At 46.7% G+C, this 18893-nt stretch overlaps 1 protein-coding gene across 2 annotated transcripts in view; it reads left to right on the plus strand.

Moving 5' to 3' along the window:
- MAN2B2 (mannosidase alpha class 2B member 2) overlaps positions 1-18893 on the plus strand; it is a 144286-nt gene that overhangs the window by 58640 nt on the left and 66753 nt on the right. The window contains exons 1-4 of one of the 2 annotated variants that reach the window (XM_063923650.1): positions 6168-6417; positions 11537-11683; positions 13709-13814; positions 13923-14095. In XM_063923650.1, coding sequence (XP_063779720.1) covers positions 6280-6417; positions 11537-11683; positions 13709-13814; positions 13923-14095 — 564 coding nt within the window. In that variant the 5' untranslated portion in view covers positions 6168-6279. Of the gene's footprint in view, positions 1-6167; positions 6418-11536; positions 11684-13708; positions 13815-13922; positions 14096-18893 lie in introns of those variants that run through there. The other variant, XM_063923658.1, reaches the window with a different exon arrangement.

The following is an 18893-nucleotide window of genomic DNA, read 5'->3' on the forward strand; positions in this document are numbered from 1 at the left end:
AAAACATGGGACGTGCTGGAATTTGCCCATATTTAATGCACACACAATATTGCTGGCGTTGTCCGATGCCACAAATCCACAGGAGAGTCCAATTGGGGTAAGCCATTCCGCGATGATCTTCCTCAGTTGCCGTAAGAGGTTTTCAGCTGTGTGCGTATTCTGGAAAGCGGTGATACAAAGCGTAGCCTGCCTAGGAAAGAGTTGGCGTTTGCGAGATGCTGCTACTGGTGCCGCCGCTGCTGTTCTTGCGGCGGGAGTCCATACATCTACCCAGTGGGCTATCACAGTCATATAGTCCTGACCCTGCCCTGCTCCACTTGTCCACATGTCCGTGGTTAAGTGGACATTGGGTACAACTGCATTTTTTAGGACACTGGTGAGTCTTTTTCTGACGTCCGTGTACATTCTCGGTATCGCCTGCCTAGAGAAGTGGAACCTAGATGGTATTTGGTAACGGGGGCACACTGCCTCAATAAATTGTCTAGTTCCCTGTGAACTAACGGCGGATACCGGACGCACGTCTAACACCAACATAGTTGTCAAGGCCTCAGTTATCCGCTTTGCAGCAGGATGACTGCTGTGATATTTCATCTTCCTCGCAAAGGACTGTTGAACAGTCAATTGCTTACTGGAAGTAGTACAAGTGGGCTTACGACTTCCCCTCTGGGATGACCATCGACTCCCAGCAGCAACAACAGCAGCGCCAGCAGCAGTAGGCGTTACACGCAAGGATGCATCGGAGGAATCCCAGGCAGGAGAGGACTCGTCAGAATTGCCAGTGACATGGCCTGCAGGACTATTGGCATTCCTGGGGAAGGAGGAAATTGACACTGAGGGAGTTGGTGGGGTGGTTTGCGTGAGCTTGGTTACAAGAGGAAGGGATTTACTGGTCAGTGGACTGCTTCCGCTGTCGCCCAAAGTTTTTGAACTTGTCACTGACTTATTATGAATGCGCTGCAGGTGACGTATAAGGGAGGATGTTCCGAGGTGGTTAACGTCCTTACCCCTACTTATTACAGCTTGACAAAGGCAACACACGGCTTGACACCTGTTGTCCGCATTTCTGTTGAAATACTTCCACACCGAAGAGCTGATTTTTTTGGTATTTTCACCAGGCATGTCAGTGGCCATATTCCTCCCACGGACAACAGGTGTCTCCCCGGGTGCCTGACTTAAACAAACCACCTCACCATCAGAATCCTCCTGGTCAATTTCCTCCCCAGCGCCAGCAACACCCATATCCTCCTCATCCTGGTGTACTTCAACACTGACATCTTCAATCTGACTATCAGGAACTGGACTGCGGGTGCTCCTTCCAGCACTTGCAGGGGGCGTGCAAATGGTGGAAGGCGCATGCTCTTCACGTCCAGTGTTGGGAAGGTCAGGCATCGCAACCGACACAATTGGACTCTCCTTGTGGATTTGGGATTTCGAAGAACGCACAGTTCTTTGCGGTGCTTTTGCCAGCTTGAGTCTTTTCAGTTTTCTAGCGAGAGGCTGAGTGCTTCCATCCTCATGTGAAGCTGAACCACTAGCCATGAACATAGGCCAGGGCCTCAGCCGTTCCTTGCCACTCCGTGTGGTAAATGGCATATTGGCAAGTTTACGCTTCTCCTCCGACAATTTTATTTTAGGTTTTGGAGTCCTTTTTTTACTGATATTTGGTGTTTTGGATTTGACATGCTCTGTACTATGACATTGGGCATCGGCCTTGGCAGACGACGTTGCTGGCATTTCATCGTCTCGGCCATGACTAGTGGCAGCAGCTTCAGCACGAGGTGGAAGTGGATCTTGATCTTTCCCTAATTTTGGAACCTCAACATTTTTGTTCTCCATATTTTAATAGGCACAACTAAAAGGCACCTCAGGTAAACAATGGAGATGGATGGATACTAGTATACAATTATGGATGGACTGCCGAGTGCCGACACAGAGGTAGCTACAGCCGTGGACTACCGTACTGTACTGTGTCTGCTGCTAATATAGACTGGTTGATAATGAGATGTAGTATGTATAAAGAAGAAAGAAAAAAAAAACCACGGGTAGGTGGTATACAATTATGGATGGACTGCCGAGTGCCGACACAGAGGTAGCTACAGCCGTGGACTACCGTACTGTACTGTGTCTGCTGCTAATATAGACTGATTGATAATGAGATGTAGTATGTATAAAGAAGAAAGAAAAAAAAAACCACGGGTAGGTGGTATACAATTATGGATGGACTGCCGAGTGCCGACACAGAGGTAGCTACAGCCGTGGACTACCGTACTGTACTGTGTCTGCTGCTAATATAGACTGGTTGATAATGAGATGTAGTATGTATAAAGAAGAAAGAAAAAAAAAACCACGGGTCGGTGGTATACAATTATGGATGGACTGCCGAGTGCCGACACAGAGGTAGCTACAGCAGTGGACTACCGTACTGTACTGTGTCTGCTGCTAATATAGACTGGATGATAATGAGATGTAGTATGTATAAAGAAGAAAGAAAAAAAAAACCACGGGTAGGTGGTATACAATTATGGATGGACTGCCGAGTGCCGACACAGAGGTAGCTACAGCCGTGAACTACCGTACTGTGTCTGCTGCTAATATAGACCGGTTGATAATGAGATGTAGTATGTATAAAGAAGAAAGAAAGAAAAAAACCACGGGTAGGTGGTATACAATTATGGATGGACTGCCGAGTGCCGACACAGAGGTAGCTACAGCCGTGGACTACCGTACTGTACTGTGTCTGCTGCTAATATAGACTGGATGATAATGAGATGTAGTATGTATAAAGAAGAAATAAAAATAAAAACCACGGGTAGGTGGTATACAATTATGGATGGACTGCCGAGTGCCGACACAGAGGTAGCTACAGCCGTGAACTACCGTACTGTGTCTGCTGCTAATATAGACTGGTTGATAATGAGATGTAGTATGTATAAAGAAGAAAGAAAAAAAAACCACGGGTAGGTGGTATACAATTATGGATGGACTGCCGAGTGCCGACACAGAGGTAGCTACAGCCGTGGACTACCGTACTGTACTGTGTCTGCTGCTAATATAGACTGGTTGATAATGAAATGTAGTATGTATAAAGAAGAAAGAAAAAAAAACCCACGGGTAGGTGGTATACAATTATGGATGGACTGCCGAGTGCCGACACAGAGATAGCTACAGCCGTGGACTACCGTACTGTACTGTGTCTGCTGCTAATATAGACTGGATGATAATGAGATGTAGTATGTATAAAGAAGAAAGAAAAAAAAACCACGGGTAGGTGGTATACAATTATGGATGGACTGCCGAGTGCCGACACAGAGGTAGCTACAGCCGTGAACTACCGTACTGTGTCTGCTGCTAATATAGACTGGTTGATAATGAGATGTAGTATGTATAAAGAAGAAAGAAAAAAAAAACCACGGGTAGGTGGTATACAATTATGGATGGACTGCCGAGTGCCGACACAGAGGTAGCTACAGACGTGGACTACCGTACTGTACTGTGTCTGCTGCTAATATAGACTGGATGATAATGAGATGTAGTATGTATAAAGAAGAAAGAAAAATAAAAACCACGGGTAGGTGGTATACAATTATGGATGGACTGCCGAGTGCCGACACAGAGGTAGCTACAGCCGTGAACTACCGTACTGTGTCTGCTGCTAATATAGACTGGTTGATAATGAGATGTAGTATGTATAAAGAAGAAAGAAAAAAAAAAACCACGGGTAGGTGGTATACAATTATGGATGGACTGCCGAGTGCCGACACAGAGGTAGCTACAGCCGTGGACTACCGTACTGTACTGTGTCTGCTGCTAATATAGACTGGATGATAATGAGATGTAGTATGTATAAAGAAGAAAGAAAAAAAAAACCACGGGTAGGTGGTATACAATTATGGATGGACTGCCGAGTGCCGACACAGAGGTAGCTACAGCCGTGGACTACCGTACTGTACTGTGTCTGCTGCTAATATAGACTGGATGATAATGAGATGTAGTATGTATAAAGAAGAAAGAAAAAAAAAACCACGGGTAGGTGGTATACAATTATGGATGGACTGCCGAGTGCCGACACAGAGGTAGCTACAGCCGTGAACTACCGTACTGTGTCTGCTGCTAGTATAGACTGGATGATAAATAATGATATAAAAAATATATATATATCACTACTGCAGCCGGACAGGTATATATTATATAATGACGGACCTGCTGGACACTGTCTGTCAGCAGAATGAGTTTTTTAATTTTTATAGAATAAAAAAACACCACACAAGTCACACGACGAGTGTACTTTTTCAGGCAGACATTCAATCACAATATACTATACTGGTGGTCAGTGTGGTCAGGTCACTGGTCACAGTGGTCAGTGGTCAGTCACACTGGCAGTGGCACTCTGGCAGCAAAAGTGTGCACTGTTTAATATGTACTCCTGGCTCCTGCTATAACCTATAACTGCTCCCCAGTCTCCCCCACAATTAAGCTGTGTGAGCACAGTCAGATATTATACATAGATGATGCAGCACACTGGGCTGAGCACAGATATGGTATGTGAGTGTGACTGAGTCACTGTGTATCGTTTTTTTCAGGCAGAGAACAAGAACAGAACGGATTATTAAATAATAATAAATTATAAAACTGCACTGGTGGTCAGGTCACTGGTCATCAGTCACTAGTATAACTCCTCCTAAGCTCCAGTAAGTAAATGAAGTGTCTCACTCTCACTCTCCTATCTATTTTAATTTCTAAACGGAGAGGACGCCAGCCACGTCCTCTCCCTATCAATCTCAATGCACGTGTGAAAATGGCCGCGACGCGCGGCTCCTTATATAGAATCCGAGTCTCGCAATAGAATCCGAGCCTCGCGAGAATCCGACAGCGTGATGATGATGTTCGGGCGCGCTCGGGTTAACCGAGCAAGGCGGGAAGATCCGAGTCGCTCGGACCCGTGTAAAAAAACATGAAGTTCGGGCGGGTTCGGATTCAGAGAAACCGAACCCGCTCATCTCTACTGCATAGTGTGGCTATTTGGAATTTACTTTCAGGGCTATTTATCATTGGTGACACACTGGAACATAGGATCCGGCTAATGCAAATAAAATCGTCAACGCTTATGTGATTGTATCTAGATTCGCATGCCCTGTCAAATTACTGCCCATGTGCAAGCAGTGATTATTGGCGAGGTAATCAATTTGCAGGCTGTCGGAATCCCAGCGGTCAGGATACCGATGCCGGAATCCCGGCAGCCGACAACGCCGATAGCCGGAATACCGACTCACAGGGGCTATTCCCACTCATGGACTTGTAATGGACTTGTAATGCTTGCCCCGCTGGTGGCATTCTGGCGGGCGGGATGCCGCTGTCGGGGTACTGACAGCTGGCATCCCACCCACATGGATTACAAAGGTATTCCAATTATTGGATAAAAAAAATGAATAATGAGCCAGCGCCTATTAGCAGCCAGATACCTGCTGCCTTTCAATGGGTGTACTCACCCCATAAGAAAAAAATCAAGAAATTATAATTGTGAAAAGCGCTGCTATTTGGCAAGACAATCATATTTAATTTAATTTAATTATTTTGTTTTATTTTAAAACAAGTTGTTAGAACAATACATATATCACATTTATAAAAGCAATTATTGGACGCCTCTCCCAAATGTCTTTATGGGTAGGATTCAAGCTCATGTCGACTTTTTGACTTGTCGAACTAGGACATGTCGACCTAGAGAACCTGTCAACCTAGAAACCCTGTCGACCTAGTTACTGTCGACCAATAGTGGTCGACCTAGACATTGTCGACCTACTGTAAGTGTGACGGACCTAGAGTCCGGATACCGTTTTTAATGATAAACAGACACCATAGACCCTAAGCTGTCACTATAGGCAGACAATGCGGGCTGGAAATCAGGAACAGTTTGTACAGTATAACCACATGTAAATGTATTCTATTGCACCCAGATTGGGAGAGACAGGGTAATTTATCATCCTGCTGCACATGTTGTCTAGCTGTATACATATAAAGAGCTGTACTATCAAGGCCAATTGCTAGCTACCCTTCTCACTTGCATTTATTACAGGCCTCTCCCAATACAGTAACAAAAGCACTGCTACTGTATATGTATTACTATATGAGTGTGGCTGATCTATCAGGAAGTGAGGTATTACGAGATTGGCTTGCTGTGTCTCCAGCCGCTCGCCGTAGTGATCAGAGTGCTGCTGCCTGTTACAATGTTGCAGCTGCGATTCCTCCTCCAGGTTCTCTGATCCAGAGACAGCTGCTGCAGTGATGATGGTGCTGCCACTGCTTGTGCTGCCGGTGCTCTGCTGCCTCTGGGTGCCAGTCACCCCTCACACCACTGATCCCATACATGTGCATGTCATACCCCACAGTCACATGGATGTGGGCTGGGTGTACACAGTGCAGGTACAGTATAAGGCAGTAGTACTTCATTATGTCATGTGATGAGGACTAATACTGTGTACACAGTGCAGATTATATACACAGTTGTGATCATAGGACATTGGGTCTGACCTGTCTCTTCCACTTTCTGTTTCTGATTGTTGTTGTTTATTTATTTTATTGTGGGTGGGGGGGATCATTGCCTTAAGTCTTCATGGGTCTTCAACCTGTGGCCCTCCAGCTGCTGTGGAACTACACATCCCAGCATGCCCTGCCTCAGTTTTAGCATGCTTTAATAGCAAAACTGTGGCAGGTTATGCTGGGATGTGTAGTTCCACAGCAGCTGGAGGGCCGCAGGTTGAAGACCGATGCCTTAAGATATTCTTTAATGGAAACCACTTCATGGTACATATTTGTTCAAATCATGTGTTGCTTGCTGGGACTTACATTTCCTCAAATGACTGACTAGTTGCACAGATACCTGAATTAACATTGCAATTTGTCTTTTTTTTTATATAAAAGTTCCACTAATAACATTCAGAAATATATATGTAAAAGTCATCTTTTTAATTGGAGAGTATTATAGAATATTGTGAGGTGATTGGTAGCAAAGAGCAATACCAGTGACATATCGTCATAGCCAGTGGCGTAACTAGATGAATCTGCGTGCCCCGCAAAAAGGGGCGTGGCCTTGCTGAAATGAGTGTGGTTTTGCAGGAAAAGACTACCTTATACCCCAGTTTTGCAACCTTCACGCCCAGACGTTGGCCATCACAGGAAAAAATAATAATCCTGATTCATGCCCCTTACATTATTTGTCATTTTTCCTTCGTATAGTAATGCCCGGTATACATTGTGCCACATACTGCAATGGCCCTTAGACATTATGCCACACACAATAATGCCCATGACACAATATGCCACACACCATAATGCCCCCGACACATTATGCCACACACCGTAATGCCTGTGATACATTATGCCACACACTGCAATGACCCTGAGACGTCATACCACAATGCCCGTGATATAGTATACCACATACCGCAATGCCTGTTATACCCTATGCCACACACTGCAATGCCCGTTAAACATGCCACTCACTGCAATGCTCCTGAGACATTATACCACAATGCCCATGATATAGTATACCACACACACCGTAATGCCTGTGACACATACCGCAATGCCCGTTATACCCTATGCCACACACCGCAATGCCCGTTATACATTATGCCACACACTGCAATGCCCCTGAGACATTATACCACATACCACAATGCCCGTGATATAGTATGCCACACACCGTAATGCCTGTGACACATTATGCCACACACAGCAATGCCCATTACACATTAAGTCCTACAGTAAGGCTTCTAATTACTTTTAAATTACCTGCACGTTGCCAGGGGTTTCATGCTCTTGGTTCCATGCACGGTGCCAGGGGTTTTCATGCTCAGGGTGTCATGCTCGTTGCCAGGGGTTTCATGCAGTAGGTGTTATGCTTGTTGCCAGAGGTATCATGTGCTGGGTTTCAAGCTTGTTGCCAGGTGGTAATATTCGTTGCCAGGGGTTTCATGCACTGGGTGTCATGCTCGTTGCCAGGAATTTCATGAGCTGGGTGTTGTGCTTGTAACCAGGGGGCAATGCTTGTTGCTAGGGCTGTGCTCCCAGTGCCAAATATGCCCCCCCGTGTGCTAAATATGCCCCCCCCCGTGTGCCAAATATGCCCCCCCCGTGTGCCAAATATGCCCCCCCCCCGTGTGCCAAATATGCCCCCCCCCCCCCCGTGTGCCAAAAATGCCCCCCGTGTGCCAAAAATGCCTCCCCCCCCCCCGTGTGCCAAAAATGCCTCCCCCCCCCGTGTACCAAAAATGCCTCCCCCCCCCCGTGTGCCAAAAATGCCTCCCCCCCCCCCCCCCCGTGTGCCAAATATGCCCCCCCCCCGTGTGCCAAATATGCCCCCCCCCCGTGTGCCAAATACGCACCCCCCCGGGCTCCCCCGCTGCTGTCCTGTTTTGGAAAGGAGGGACACGGAGGGCACAGCGCGCCCCTCTCCTGTGTGTCCTTCCTGCGTCTCTGGCGGCAGCGGCGTGTCTATCAAATAAAGTGCCGGTTCGTGAGCCAATCAGAGCTCACGAACGTGCACTTCATTTAACAGACACGCCGCTGCTGCCGGAGACCCAGGAGGGACACACAGGAGAGGCGCTGTGCCCTCCGTGTCCCTCCTTCCCAAAACAGAATCATTGGCGGCGGCTAGGGCGCCCCGCAGCCCTGCGGGCCTCCCAGCGATCGCAGTGGCTGCGGACCCCTAGTTACGCCACTGCTCATAGCAAATGTACATGCTGTATCTACAAACATTTCTGTCAGGGTGTGGGGAGTTTTTATTTAGAGAATACATACAATGATAGTTTTGTTAGTGCTCTGTTCTATAAAGCAACAGTAACAGTGCAGGTTATCAGTATATCCATATTTGAGTACAGGTGACTTCAGGCATTTTGATTTAACTACAATATCTCTTCTCAAGCATGGATATAATTATAAAGTGGACTGTTGGTGTGCTTGAGGACAGCGTTTAAGAAGCACTGATCTAGTAGGCTGCCTGTAAACTTCAATCCATGCCACCAGGGCTACAGCAAACACCTTCCCCCCCATCTGAGCAGTTTTCTGTACAGCTGCTGTGTTGTACAGAACAAAATGCAGTTTAGAGAAACCTTTACAAAGAGTCCGATAGTCTGTTCATGTATCCGCCCAGGACAATGCAGGGGGAAAGCTTGACGCATTATAGATGGACAAAATACTTACAGTTTGAGTCTCCCATATGAAAAATTCCAAAATACGGAATATTTCGAAATACAGAATATTTTGAGCATGACGAGATGGTGACAGTTTTGCTTTCTGATGGTCCAATGTACACAAACTTTGGGGCAGATGTATTAACCTGGAGAAAGCTTAAGGAAGTGATAAACCAGTGATAAATGGAAGGTGATAAACACACCAGCCAATCAGCTCCCATATGTAAATTAACAGTTAGGAGCTGATTAACTGGTGCATTATCACCTTGCACATATCACTGGTTTATCACTTCCTTATGCCTTCTCCGGGTTAATACATCTACCCCTTTGTTTATTGCACAAATGATTACAAATATTGTATAAAATGACCTCAGGCTGTGTGTAAGGTGTATATGAAACATAAATGCATTCTGTGCTTAGACTTTGGTCCCATCCCCAAGATATCCCATTACGGTATGCAATTATTCCCAATTACAGAAATATACTATATCCAGAGCACTTCTGGTCCGTCCCAAACATTTAGAATATGGGAGACTCCGCATGTACTGCATGATGCAACTATACTCAATCAAACATCTACATGTGTTGTCCCAAAAGGACCTCTGTGGTAATCTTGATGCCCTTTTAAAGGGTGGTATTCATGTGACCGCCGGTCAGCTGACCGACAGTCACATGACCTCCTCCACCAGCCCGACGGGTCACTGTCCCGATGGTCGGCATGCCGACCAACAGGGACTATTTCCACTCGTGGGTGTCCACGACACCCATAGAGTGGGAATAGAACCCGTGGCGACCGCAGGTCGCCACCGAGCCCGCAAAGTGGCGAGCGCAGCGAGCCCGCAAGGGGCTTGCTGCACTCGCCCCTCCCCGCCGGGATCCCGGCGTCGGTAAGCTGCCGGGATCCCGGCGTCGGTAAGCTGACCGGCGGTCAGGAGACCGCCGGTCAGCCGTACTACACCCCTTTTAAAAACCCATTTGAGCTGCATTTGGTTCCAGTCTACAACAGATAAGCATTATGTGCTGAATGCCCTGTGCTGTCACTCTTATCTAGGCTTATTCTGGACTGGGCAGAGACCAATTGCCCTAAGCCAGTGGTTCTCCACACAGCCCACAAGTACCCCCAACAGATCATGTTTTCAGGTGGATAATTACTGACCGAGCAAAATGGATCAACCTAACCTGTGCAGGGGCAGATTTAGGAGTCAGGCCGCCACTTATTTTTTTTATTATTAGGCTGTAAGCACCTGACCTGATTCTTGGAAGAGCTTCCAGGAGAATGAGCTGCAGACCATGTATTCACACTCTTGTTCACACTCAAAATTACAGGACTTTATCCGGGCTTCACCCACTCTGTGGAATGCCCTCCCACGCACAATAAGACTCGCCTCTAGTCTCCAAACCTTTAAACGTTCCCTGAACACTCACCTCTTCAGACAAGCCTACCAAATTCCAGACCCACCCACATAACCTTCAATGCTTCCTTATCTAATTACATCCTCTCTGTACAGTACACATAACATCACATATCTTGTCTTTCTTTACTCTCACACACTCCTGACACTTGGCCAACATTGCTGGGTGATCATATCATACAACCTATTAAGAACCTAGCAATCTGGTGGACCATTATGTAACAGGTAGCATCTATCCTTGTGTATCCATACCTATTTCCCTATAGATTGTAAGCTTGCGAGCAGGGCCTTCCTACCCATATGTCTGTCTGTTTTTTCTCAGTTTTGTTCTATTACTGTTGTTCTAATTGTAAAGCGCAACGGAATATGCTGCGCTATATAAGAAACCGTTAATAAATAAATAAATGAATAAATTCCAGCCATGGAGATTGCAGCAGCTGTGCCACCAATGCTGTATTAAGCAACATGGGTGGCCGCATCAATCACAGTGGCAAAATTGGTGCAGGATGAAGCAGCATGTGATTGGCGCAGGGGCTGTATAAAGGCTGTGTATGATGCATAAAGATTCATTAGGAGGCAGACCAGATGCCAGCTCAGTTGGATGACCTCACACAGGGGAGGAGCATGAGCCATGTCCTTCCCCCACCGCTCAGCACCTCTTTACTTTCCTCGCTGCTCCTCTGCCGTGGTTAGGATTCCACACCTGCCTGCCTGTACCAGCTGTCTATTGGGATCTAAGCAGTTCCATAAGCTGATTTGTCTAACCAGCCGATGGAACTGTGCCTCAAGTGCCTATTGGGAAATCCACCATTGTGCCGGTGTACGATTATATAAAACATGACCTGTTGGGGATACTTGCGGATTGTTGAGAACATTATGTATATGTTTAATTTTCTTTCATTTAACAATGACGTTTGTCTCTCCGTTATATTCCAGGAAAGCATGCATGCCTATGCTGCCAACGTCTACACTACCGTTGTGGAGGAACTGATGAGAGTGAAGCATCGGCGGTTTATTGTGGTGGAGCAGGAGTTTTTCCGCTTGTGGTGGGAAACTGTAGCCGGAGACCTGCAGAAAGAGCAGGTCAGTATCTAGTGTCTTTCCAGGGACAAGCCTTGGATGTCGTATTGGAGGATGGGCAGAGAGACCAATTGCCCTAAGCCAATGGTTCTCAACACCAGTCCACAAGTATACAACATATTAAATTATTGACAATTTCACATTATTTTGTATTCGTCGTTATTCCTGTCTTAATCTTTTGTGATTTAGGATTTTTGGCAGCAAATGTTATTAGGGATATTGGGCCTTATTCAGGTTTGTTAGCAAACCAAAAAAAGCACACTAATGGGCAAAACTATGCTGCACTGCAGGCGGGGTAAATGTAACATGTGCAGAGAGAGTTAGATTTGGGTGGGGTGTGTTCAAACTGAAATCTAAATTGCAGTGTAAAAATAAAGCAGCCAGTACATTTACCCTGCACAGAAACAAAATAACCCACCCAAATCTAACTCTCTCTGCACATGTTATATCTGCCCCACCTGCAGTGCACATGGTTTTGCCCAGTTGCTTGGTTTTTTGGTTTGCTAACAAAACTGAATAACCCCCTTTGTGTGGTATCATTGATGAAAAAGATGCAATTAGAAATTTCTGCCTGACATATTTCAGCCTGTAATTTGTCATTTGATTTTTATGAATTATGGGCTTTATTCAGGTTTATTAGCAGACCATACAAGCACGCTAATGGGCAAACCATGTGCACTGCATGTGGAGGAGATGTAACATGTGCAGAGAGATTTAAATTTGGGTGGGTTATTTTGTTTGTGTGCAGAGTAAATACTGGCTGCTTTATTTTTACACTGCAATTTAGATTTCATTTCGAACACACATCACCCAAATCTAAATCTCTCTGCACGTGTTACATCTGCACCCCCTGCACTGCACATGGTTTTACCTATTACTGTGCTTTTTTGGTTTGCTAACAAACCTGAATAACTCCTCAGGAAATTCTATGTGGGACCAATTGAGGTTGTGTTACCGTAAAGTAGATGTAGCAGTGACTGTACAGTGGATGTTACCGTTCTGTTGATGTGGATAAGGTGTGATAGGGGTTATATAAGGGATTACTGGCTGTACTGTGACCACAGTGGTAGCTATATAATGGTGAAACTTGTATTATATAATTTGCTATTTTGTCTAAGGCATGCTCAGTAAAGCCGGTGGCACTCATACCCCTGCTGAAAGCTGGTTCCGGTATGAATGGTCGACCATGTTATGGTCGACAGCCATTAGGTCGACCACTATTGGTCGACATTGACATGGTCGACATGGACACATGGTCGACACATGAAAGGTCGACATGTGAAAAGGTCGACATGCATTTTTTAACTTTTTTTTGGTGTCGTTTTTTGCGTAAAGTGACTGGGAACCCCAATTAGTGCACCGCGTCCCCTCGCATGGCTCGCTTCGCTCGCCATGCTTCGGGCATGGTGCCTTCGCTCCGCTACCGCTTCGCTCGGCACACTTTACCGTTCCAATCGTAGTCCATGTGGATCGTAAAGTATGGAACAGTTCCCCAAAAGAAAAAAAAAGTTAAAAACATCATGTCGACCTTTTCACGTGTCGACCTTTCATGTGTCGACCATTTTCATGTGTCGACCATGTGTTCATGTCGACCATGTCAATGTTGACCAATAGTGGTCGACTTAATGACTGTCGACCATAACATGGTCGACCATGTGAACGGATACCCTGAAAGCTACCTTCAACTGACAGTAATGTATTACCTATAAAACTTTAGTGGTTATTTTGACAACGCTGAAATCAATAATTATTTATTAACAGCTTATATAGCGCAGCAAATTCCATTGCATTTTGCAATTGAATTCATATTATATTGTTCACTACTCAAGTGATCGGTGGGTTTAAAGCAGCTACAGAAATAAATGCTGAACTAGGCTTGGTTAGCATTATTTTCTGTTGCCATATTAAAATCTCGGTTTAGTAAATCACTCCCATAGTAAAAAACAAAACTAGCCAACAACAAACGGCATACAACCTTTAACGTGTGCTACTGGGGTACAGATAGTTTCCTTATTTTATATTTAATAGGTGCATCAGCTAGTACAAGATGGGCGTTTGGAGTTCATTATTGGAGGACAGGTTATGCACGATGAAGCGGTCACTGCAGTAGACGATCAGATCTTACAGCTAACAGGTACTCCCTGTACTTACCTCTTACTCCGGCACTATACCGTACAGCGCTCGTACTCTAACCAACCTTCCATTAACGCCATCATTGTATAACATGTCTTCCTGTGCGCAGAGGGACATGGCTTTCTGTATGAAACGTTTGGAGTAAGACCACGGTTTTCTTGGCACGTGGATCCTTTTGGGGCTTCCGCCACGTCGCCGACGCTGTTTGCCATGTCTGGATTCGATGCCCACCTCATCTCCCGCATTGATTATGACAGCAAAGCTAGAATGCAGGACTCAAAGGTACAAATACACTGACATTGTTTTATTTGTAATGAATATTTATGGCGACACAAAAATAGCAGAGACACGCGCTTCCTCTGCACACATTAGCCTAGGGAGATATTAACAAAAACTGGTACAATGGAAAAAATATAACCTACAGTATATGGAGGAATTCAATTGCTGGCTACTTTTGCCCAGCGGATCTCCTTGGCACCTGCCGCACTTTATGGCAGTGGGATCGGTCTCAAAAGTGTTTGCTACCCAATAGGGTAACAAGCACTTTTGTGTGAATCAGGCATTTGGCCAACTGTGCGAAGGGTGCGAGACAGGGTGCCGCTGCCACTGCTTAAACGCAACGGCAGTTCGAACACATTGGCAACAACTTTTCTCTATCGTCCTAAGTGGATGCTGGGGTTCCTGAAAGGACCATGGGGAATAGCGGCTCCGCAGGAGACAGGGCACAAAAGTAAAGCTTTTACAGGTCAGGTGGTGTGTACTGGCTCCTCCCCCTATGACCCTCCTCCAGACTCCAGTTAGATTTTGTGCCCGGCCGAGAAGGGTGCAATTCTAGGTGGCTCTCATAAAGAGCTGCTTAGAGAGTTTAGCTTAGGTTTTTTATTTTACAGTGATTCCTGCTGGCAACAGGATCACTGCAACGAGGGACAGAGGGGAGAAGAAGTGAACTCACCTGCGTGCAGGATGGATTGGCTTCTTGGCTACAGGACATGAAGCTCCAGAGGGACGATCACAGGTACAGCCTGGATGGTCACCGGAGCCACGCCGCCGGCCCCCTCACAGATGCTGAAGCAAGAAGAGGTCCAGAATCGGCGGCTGAAGACTCCTGCAGTCTTCTTAAGGTAGCGCACAGCACTGCAGCTGTGCGCCATTTTCCTCTCAGCACACTTCACACGGCAGTCACTGAGGGTGCAGGGCGCTGGGGGGGGGCGCCCTGGGAGGCAAATGAAAACCTTTAAAAAGGCTAAAAATACCTCACATATAGCCCCAGAGGCTATATGGAGATATTTACCCCTGCCTAAATGTACTAAATAGCGGGAGACGAGCCCGCCGAAAAAGGGGCGGGGCCTATCTCCTCAGCACACGGCGCCATTTTCTGTCACAGCTCCGCTGGTCAGGAAGGCTCCCAGGTCTCTCCCCTGCACTGCACTACAGAAACAGGGTATAACAGAGAGGGGGGGCAGAATAAATGGCAATATATTAATATAAAAGCAGCTATAAGGGAGCACTTAATCATAAGGCTATCCCTGTCATATATAGCGCTTTTTGGTGTGTGCTGGCAGACTCTCCCTCTGTCTCCCCAAAGGGCTAGTGGGTCCTGTCTTCGTATAGAGCATTCCCTGTGTGTCTGCTGTGTGTCGGTACGTGTGTGTCGACATGTATGAGGACGTTATTGGTGTGGAGGCGGAGCAATTGCCAAATATGAGGATGTCACCTCCTAGGGGGTCGACACCAGAATGGATGCCTTTATTTGTGGAATTACGGGATAGCGTCAACTCGCTTAAGCAGTCGTTTGCCGACATGAGGCGGCCGGACACTCAATTAGTGTCTGTCCAGGCGCCTCAAACACCGTCAGGGGCTGTAAAACGTCCCTTGCCTCAGTCGGTCGACACAGACCCAGACACAGGCACTGATTCCGGTGGTGAAGGTGACGAATCAACCGTATTTTCCAGTAGGGCCACACGTTATATGATTTTGGCAATAAAGGAGATGTTACATTTAGCTGATACTACAGGTACCACTAAACAGGGTATTATGTGGGGTGTGAAAAAACTACCAGTAGTTTTTACCGAATCAGAAGAATTAAATGACGTGTGTGATGAAGCGTGGGGTGCCCCGATAAAAAACTGCTAATTTCAAAGAAGTTATTGGCTTTATACCCTTTCCCGCCAGAGGTTAGGGAGCGCTGGGAAACACCTCCTAGGGTGGACAACGCGCTAACACGCTTATCAAAACAAGTGGCGTTACCCTCTCCTGAGACGGACGCACTTAAAGATCCATCAGATAGGAGGATGGAAAATATCCAAAAAGGTATATACACACATGCAGGTGTTATACTACGACCAGCTATTGCGACTGCCTGGATGTGCAGTGCTGGGGTAGTTTGGTCAGAGTCCCTGATCAAAAATATTGATACCCTGGACAGGGACAATATTTTACTGTCGTTAGAACAAATAAAGGATGCATTTCTTTATATGCGTGATGCACAGAGAGATATCTGCACACTGGCATCACGGGTAAGTGCTATGTCCATTTCGGCCAGAAGAGCTTTATGGACACGACAGTGGACAGGCGATGCGTAGAGGAGTTATTTGAGGTCGGTCTATCGGATTTGGTGGCCACGGCTACGGCCGGGAAATCCACCTTTCTACCTCAAGTCACTCCCCAACAGAAAAAGGCACCGACCTTTCAACCGCAGCCCTTTCGTTCCTTTAAAAATAAGAGAGCAAAGGGCTATTCATATCTGCCACGAGGCAGAGGACGAGGGAAGAGACAGCAACAGGCAGCTCCTTCCCAGGAACAGAAGCCCTCCCCGGCTTCTACAAAAGCCTCAGCATGACGCTGGGGCTTCGCAAGCGGACTCGGGGGCGGTAGGCGGTCGTCTCAAAAATTACAGCACGCAGTGGGCTCACTCGCAGGTAAATCCCTGGATCCTGCAGATAATATCTCAGGGGTACAGGTTGAAATTAGAGACAGAGCCACCTCGCCGTTTCCTGAAGTCTGCTTTACCAACGTCCCCCTCAGAAAGGGAGACGGTTTTGGAAGCCATTCACAAGCTGTATTCTCAGCAGGTGATAGTCAAGGTACCTCTTCTACAACAAGGGAAGGGGTATTATTCCACTCTTTTTGTGGTACCGAAGCCGGATGGCTCGGTAAGGCCTATTCTAAATCTGAAGTCCTTGAACCTATACATAAAGAAGTTCAAGTTCAAGATGGAGTCACTCAGAGCAGTGATAGCGAACCTGGAAGAAGGGGACTTTATGGTATCCTTGGACATCAAGGATGCGTATCTCCACGTTCCAATTACCCCTCACACCAGGGGTACCTCAGGTTCGTTGTACAAAACTGTCACTATCAGTTTCAGACGCTGCCGTTTGGTTTGTCCACGGCACCTCGGGTCTTTACAAAGGTAATGGCCGAGATAATATTTCTTCTTCGAAGAAAAGGCGTATTAATTATCCCATACTTGGACGATCTCCTAATAAGGGCAAGGTCCAGAGAACAGCTAGAGATGGGTTTAGCACTATCTCAAGAGGTGCTAAAGCAGCACGGATGGATTCTGAATATTCCAAAATCCCAATTAATGCCGACAACTCGTCTGCTGTTCCTGGGGATGATTCTGGACACAGTTCAGAAAAAGGTTTTTCTTCCCGAAGAAAAAGCCAAGGAGTTATCTGACCTGGTCAGGAACCTCCTAAAACCAGGAAAGGTGTCTGTACATCAATGCACAAGAGTCCTGGGAAAAAATGGTAGCTTCTTACGAAGCAATCCCTTTCGGCAGATTCCATGCAAAGGGATCTGTTGGACAAATGGTCAGGGTCGCATCTTCAGATGCACCTGCGGATAACCCTGTCGCCGAGGACAAGGGTATCCCTTCTGTGGTGGTTGCAGGAGGCTCATCTATTGGAGGGCCGCAGATTCGGCATACAGGATTGGATCCTGGTGACCACGGATGCCAGCCTGAGAGGCTGGGGAGCAGTCACACAGGGAAGAAATTTCCAGGGAGTGTGGTCGAGCCTGAAAAAGTCTCTTCACATAAGCATTCTGGAACTAAGAGCAATCTACAATGCTCTAAGCCAGGCGGAACCTCTGCTTCAAGGAAGACCGGTGTTGATCCAGTCGGACAACATCACGGCAGTCGCCCATGTAAACAGACAGGGCGGCACAAGAAGCAGGAGGGCAAGTGGCAGAAGCTGCCAGGATCCTTCGCTGGGCGGAGAATCACGTGATAGCACTGTCAGCAGTATTCATCCCGGGCGTGGACAACTGGGAAGCAGACTTCCTCAGCAGACACGACCTTCACCCGGGAGAGTGGGGACTTCATCCAGAAGTTTTCCACATGCTATTAAACCGTTGGGTAAAACCAATCGTGGACATGATGGCGTCTCGCCTCAACAAAACACTGGACAGGTATTGCGCCAGGTCAAGAGATCCGCAGGCAATAGCTGTGGACGCGCTGGTAACACCTTGGGTGTACCAGTCGGTATATGTGTTTCCTCCTCTGCCTCTCATACCAAAGGTATTGAGGATTATACGGCAAAGAGGAGTAAGACTAGTGGCTCCGGATTGGCCAAGAAGGACTTGGTACCCGGAACTTCAAGAGATGGTCACGGACGATCCGTGGCCTCTACTTCTGAGAAGGGACCTGCTTCAGCAGGGTCCTTGTCTTTTTCAAGACTTACCGCGGCTGCGTTTGACGGCATGGCGTTGAATGCCAGATCCTAAAAGGAAAAGGCATTCCAGAAGAAGTCATTCCTACCTTGATAAAGGCAAGGAAGGAAGTCCCCGCGAAGCATTATCGCCGTATTTGGCGAAAATATGTTGCGTGGTGCGAGCAGCGGAGTGCTCCGATGGAGGAATTTCAACTGGGTCGTTTTCCTACATTTCCTGCAATCAGGATTGTCTATGGGTCTCAAATTGGGATCTATTAAGGTTCAAATTTCGGCCCTATCAATATTCTTCCACAAAGAATTGGCCTCAGTCCCTGAGGTCCAGATTTTTATCAAAGGAGTACTGCATATACAGCCTCCTGTGGTGCCTAAGGTGGCACCGTGGGATCTAAATGTAGTTTTAGATTTCC

This window comes from Pseudophryne corroboree, chromosome 1, assembly GCF_028390025.1.
Source record: "Pseudophryne corroboree isolate aPseCor3 chromosome 1, aPseCor3.hap2, whole genome shotgun sequence".
Lineage (NCBI taxonomy): Eukaryota > Metazoa > Chordata > Amphibia > Anura > Myobatrachidae > Pseudophryne > Pseudophryne corroboree.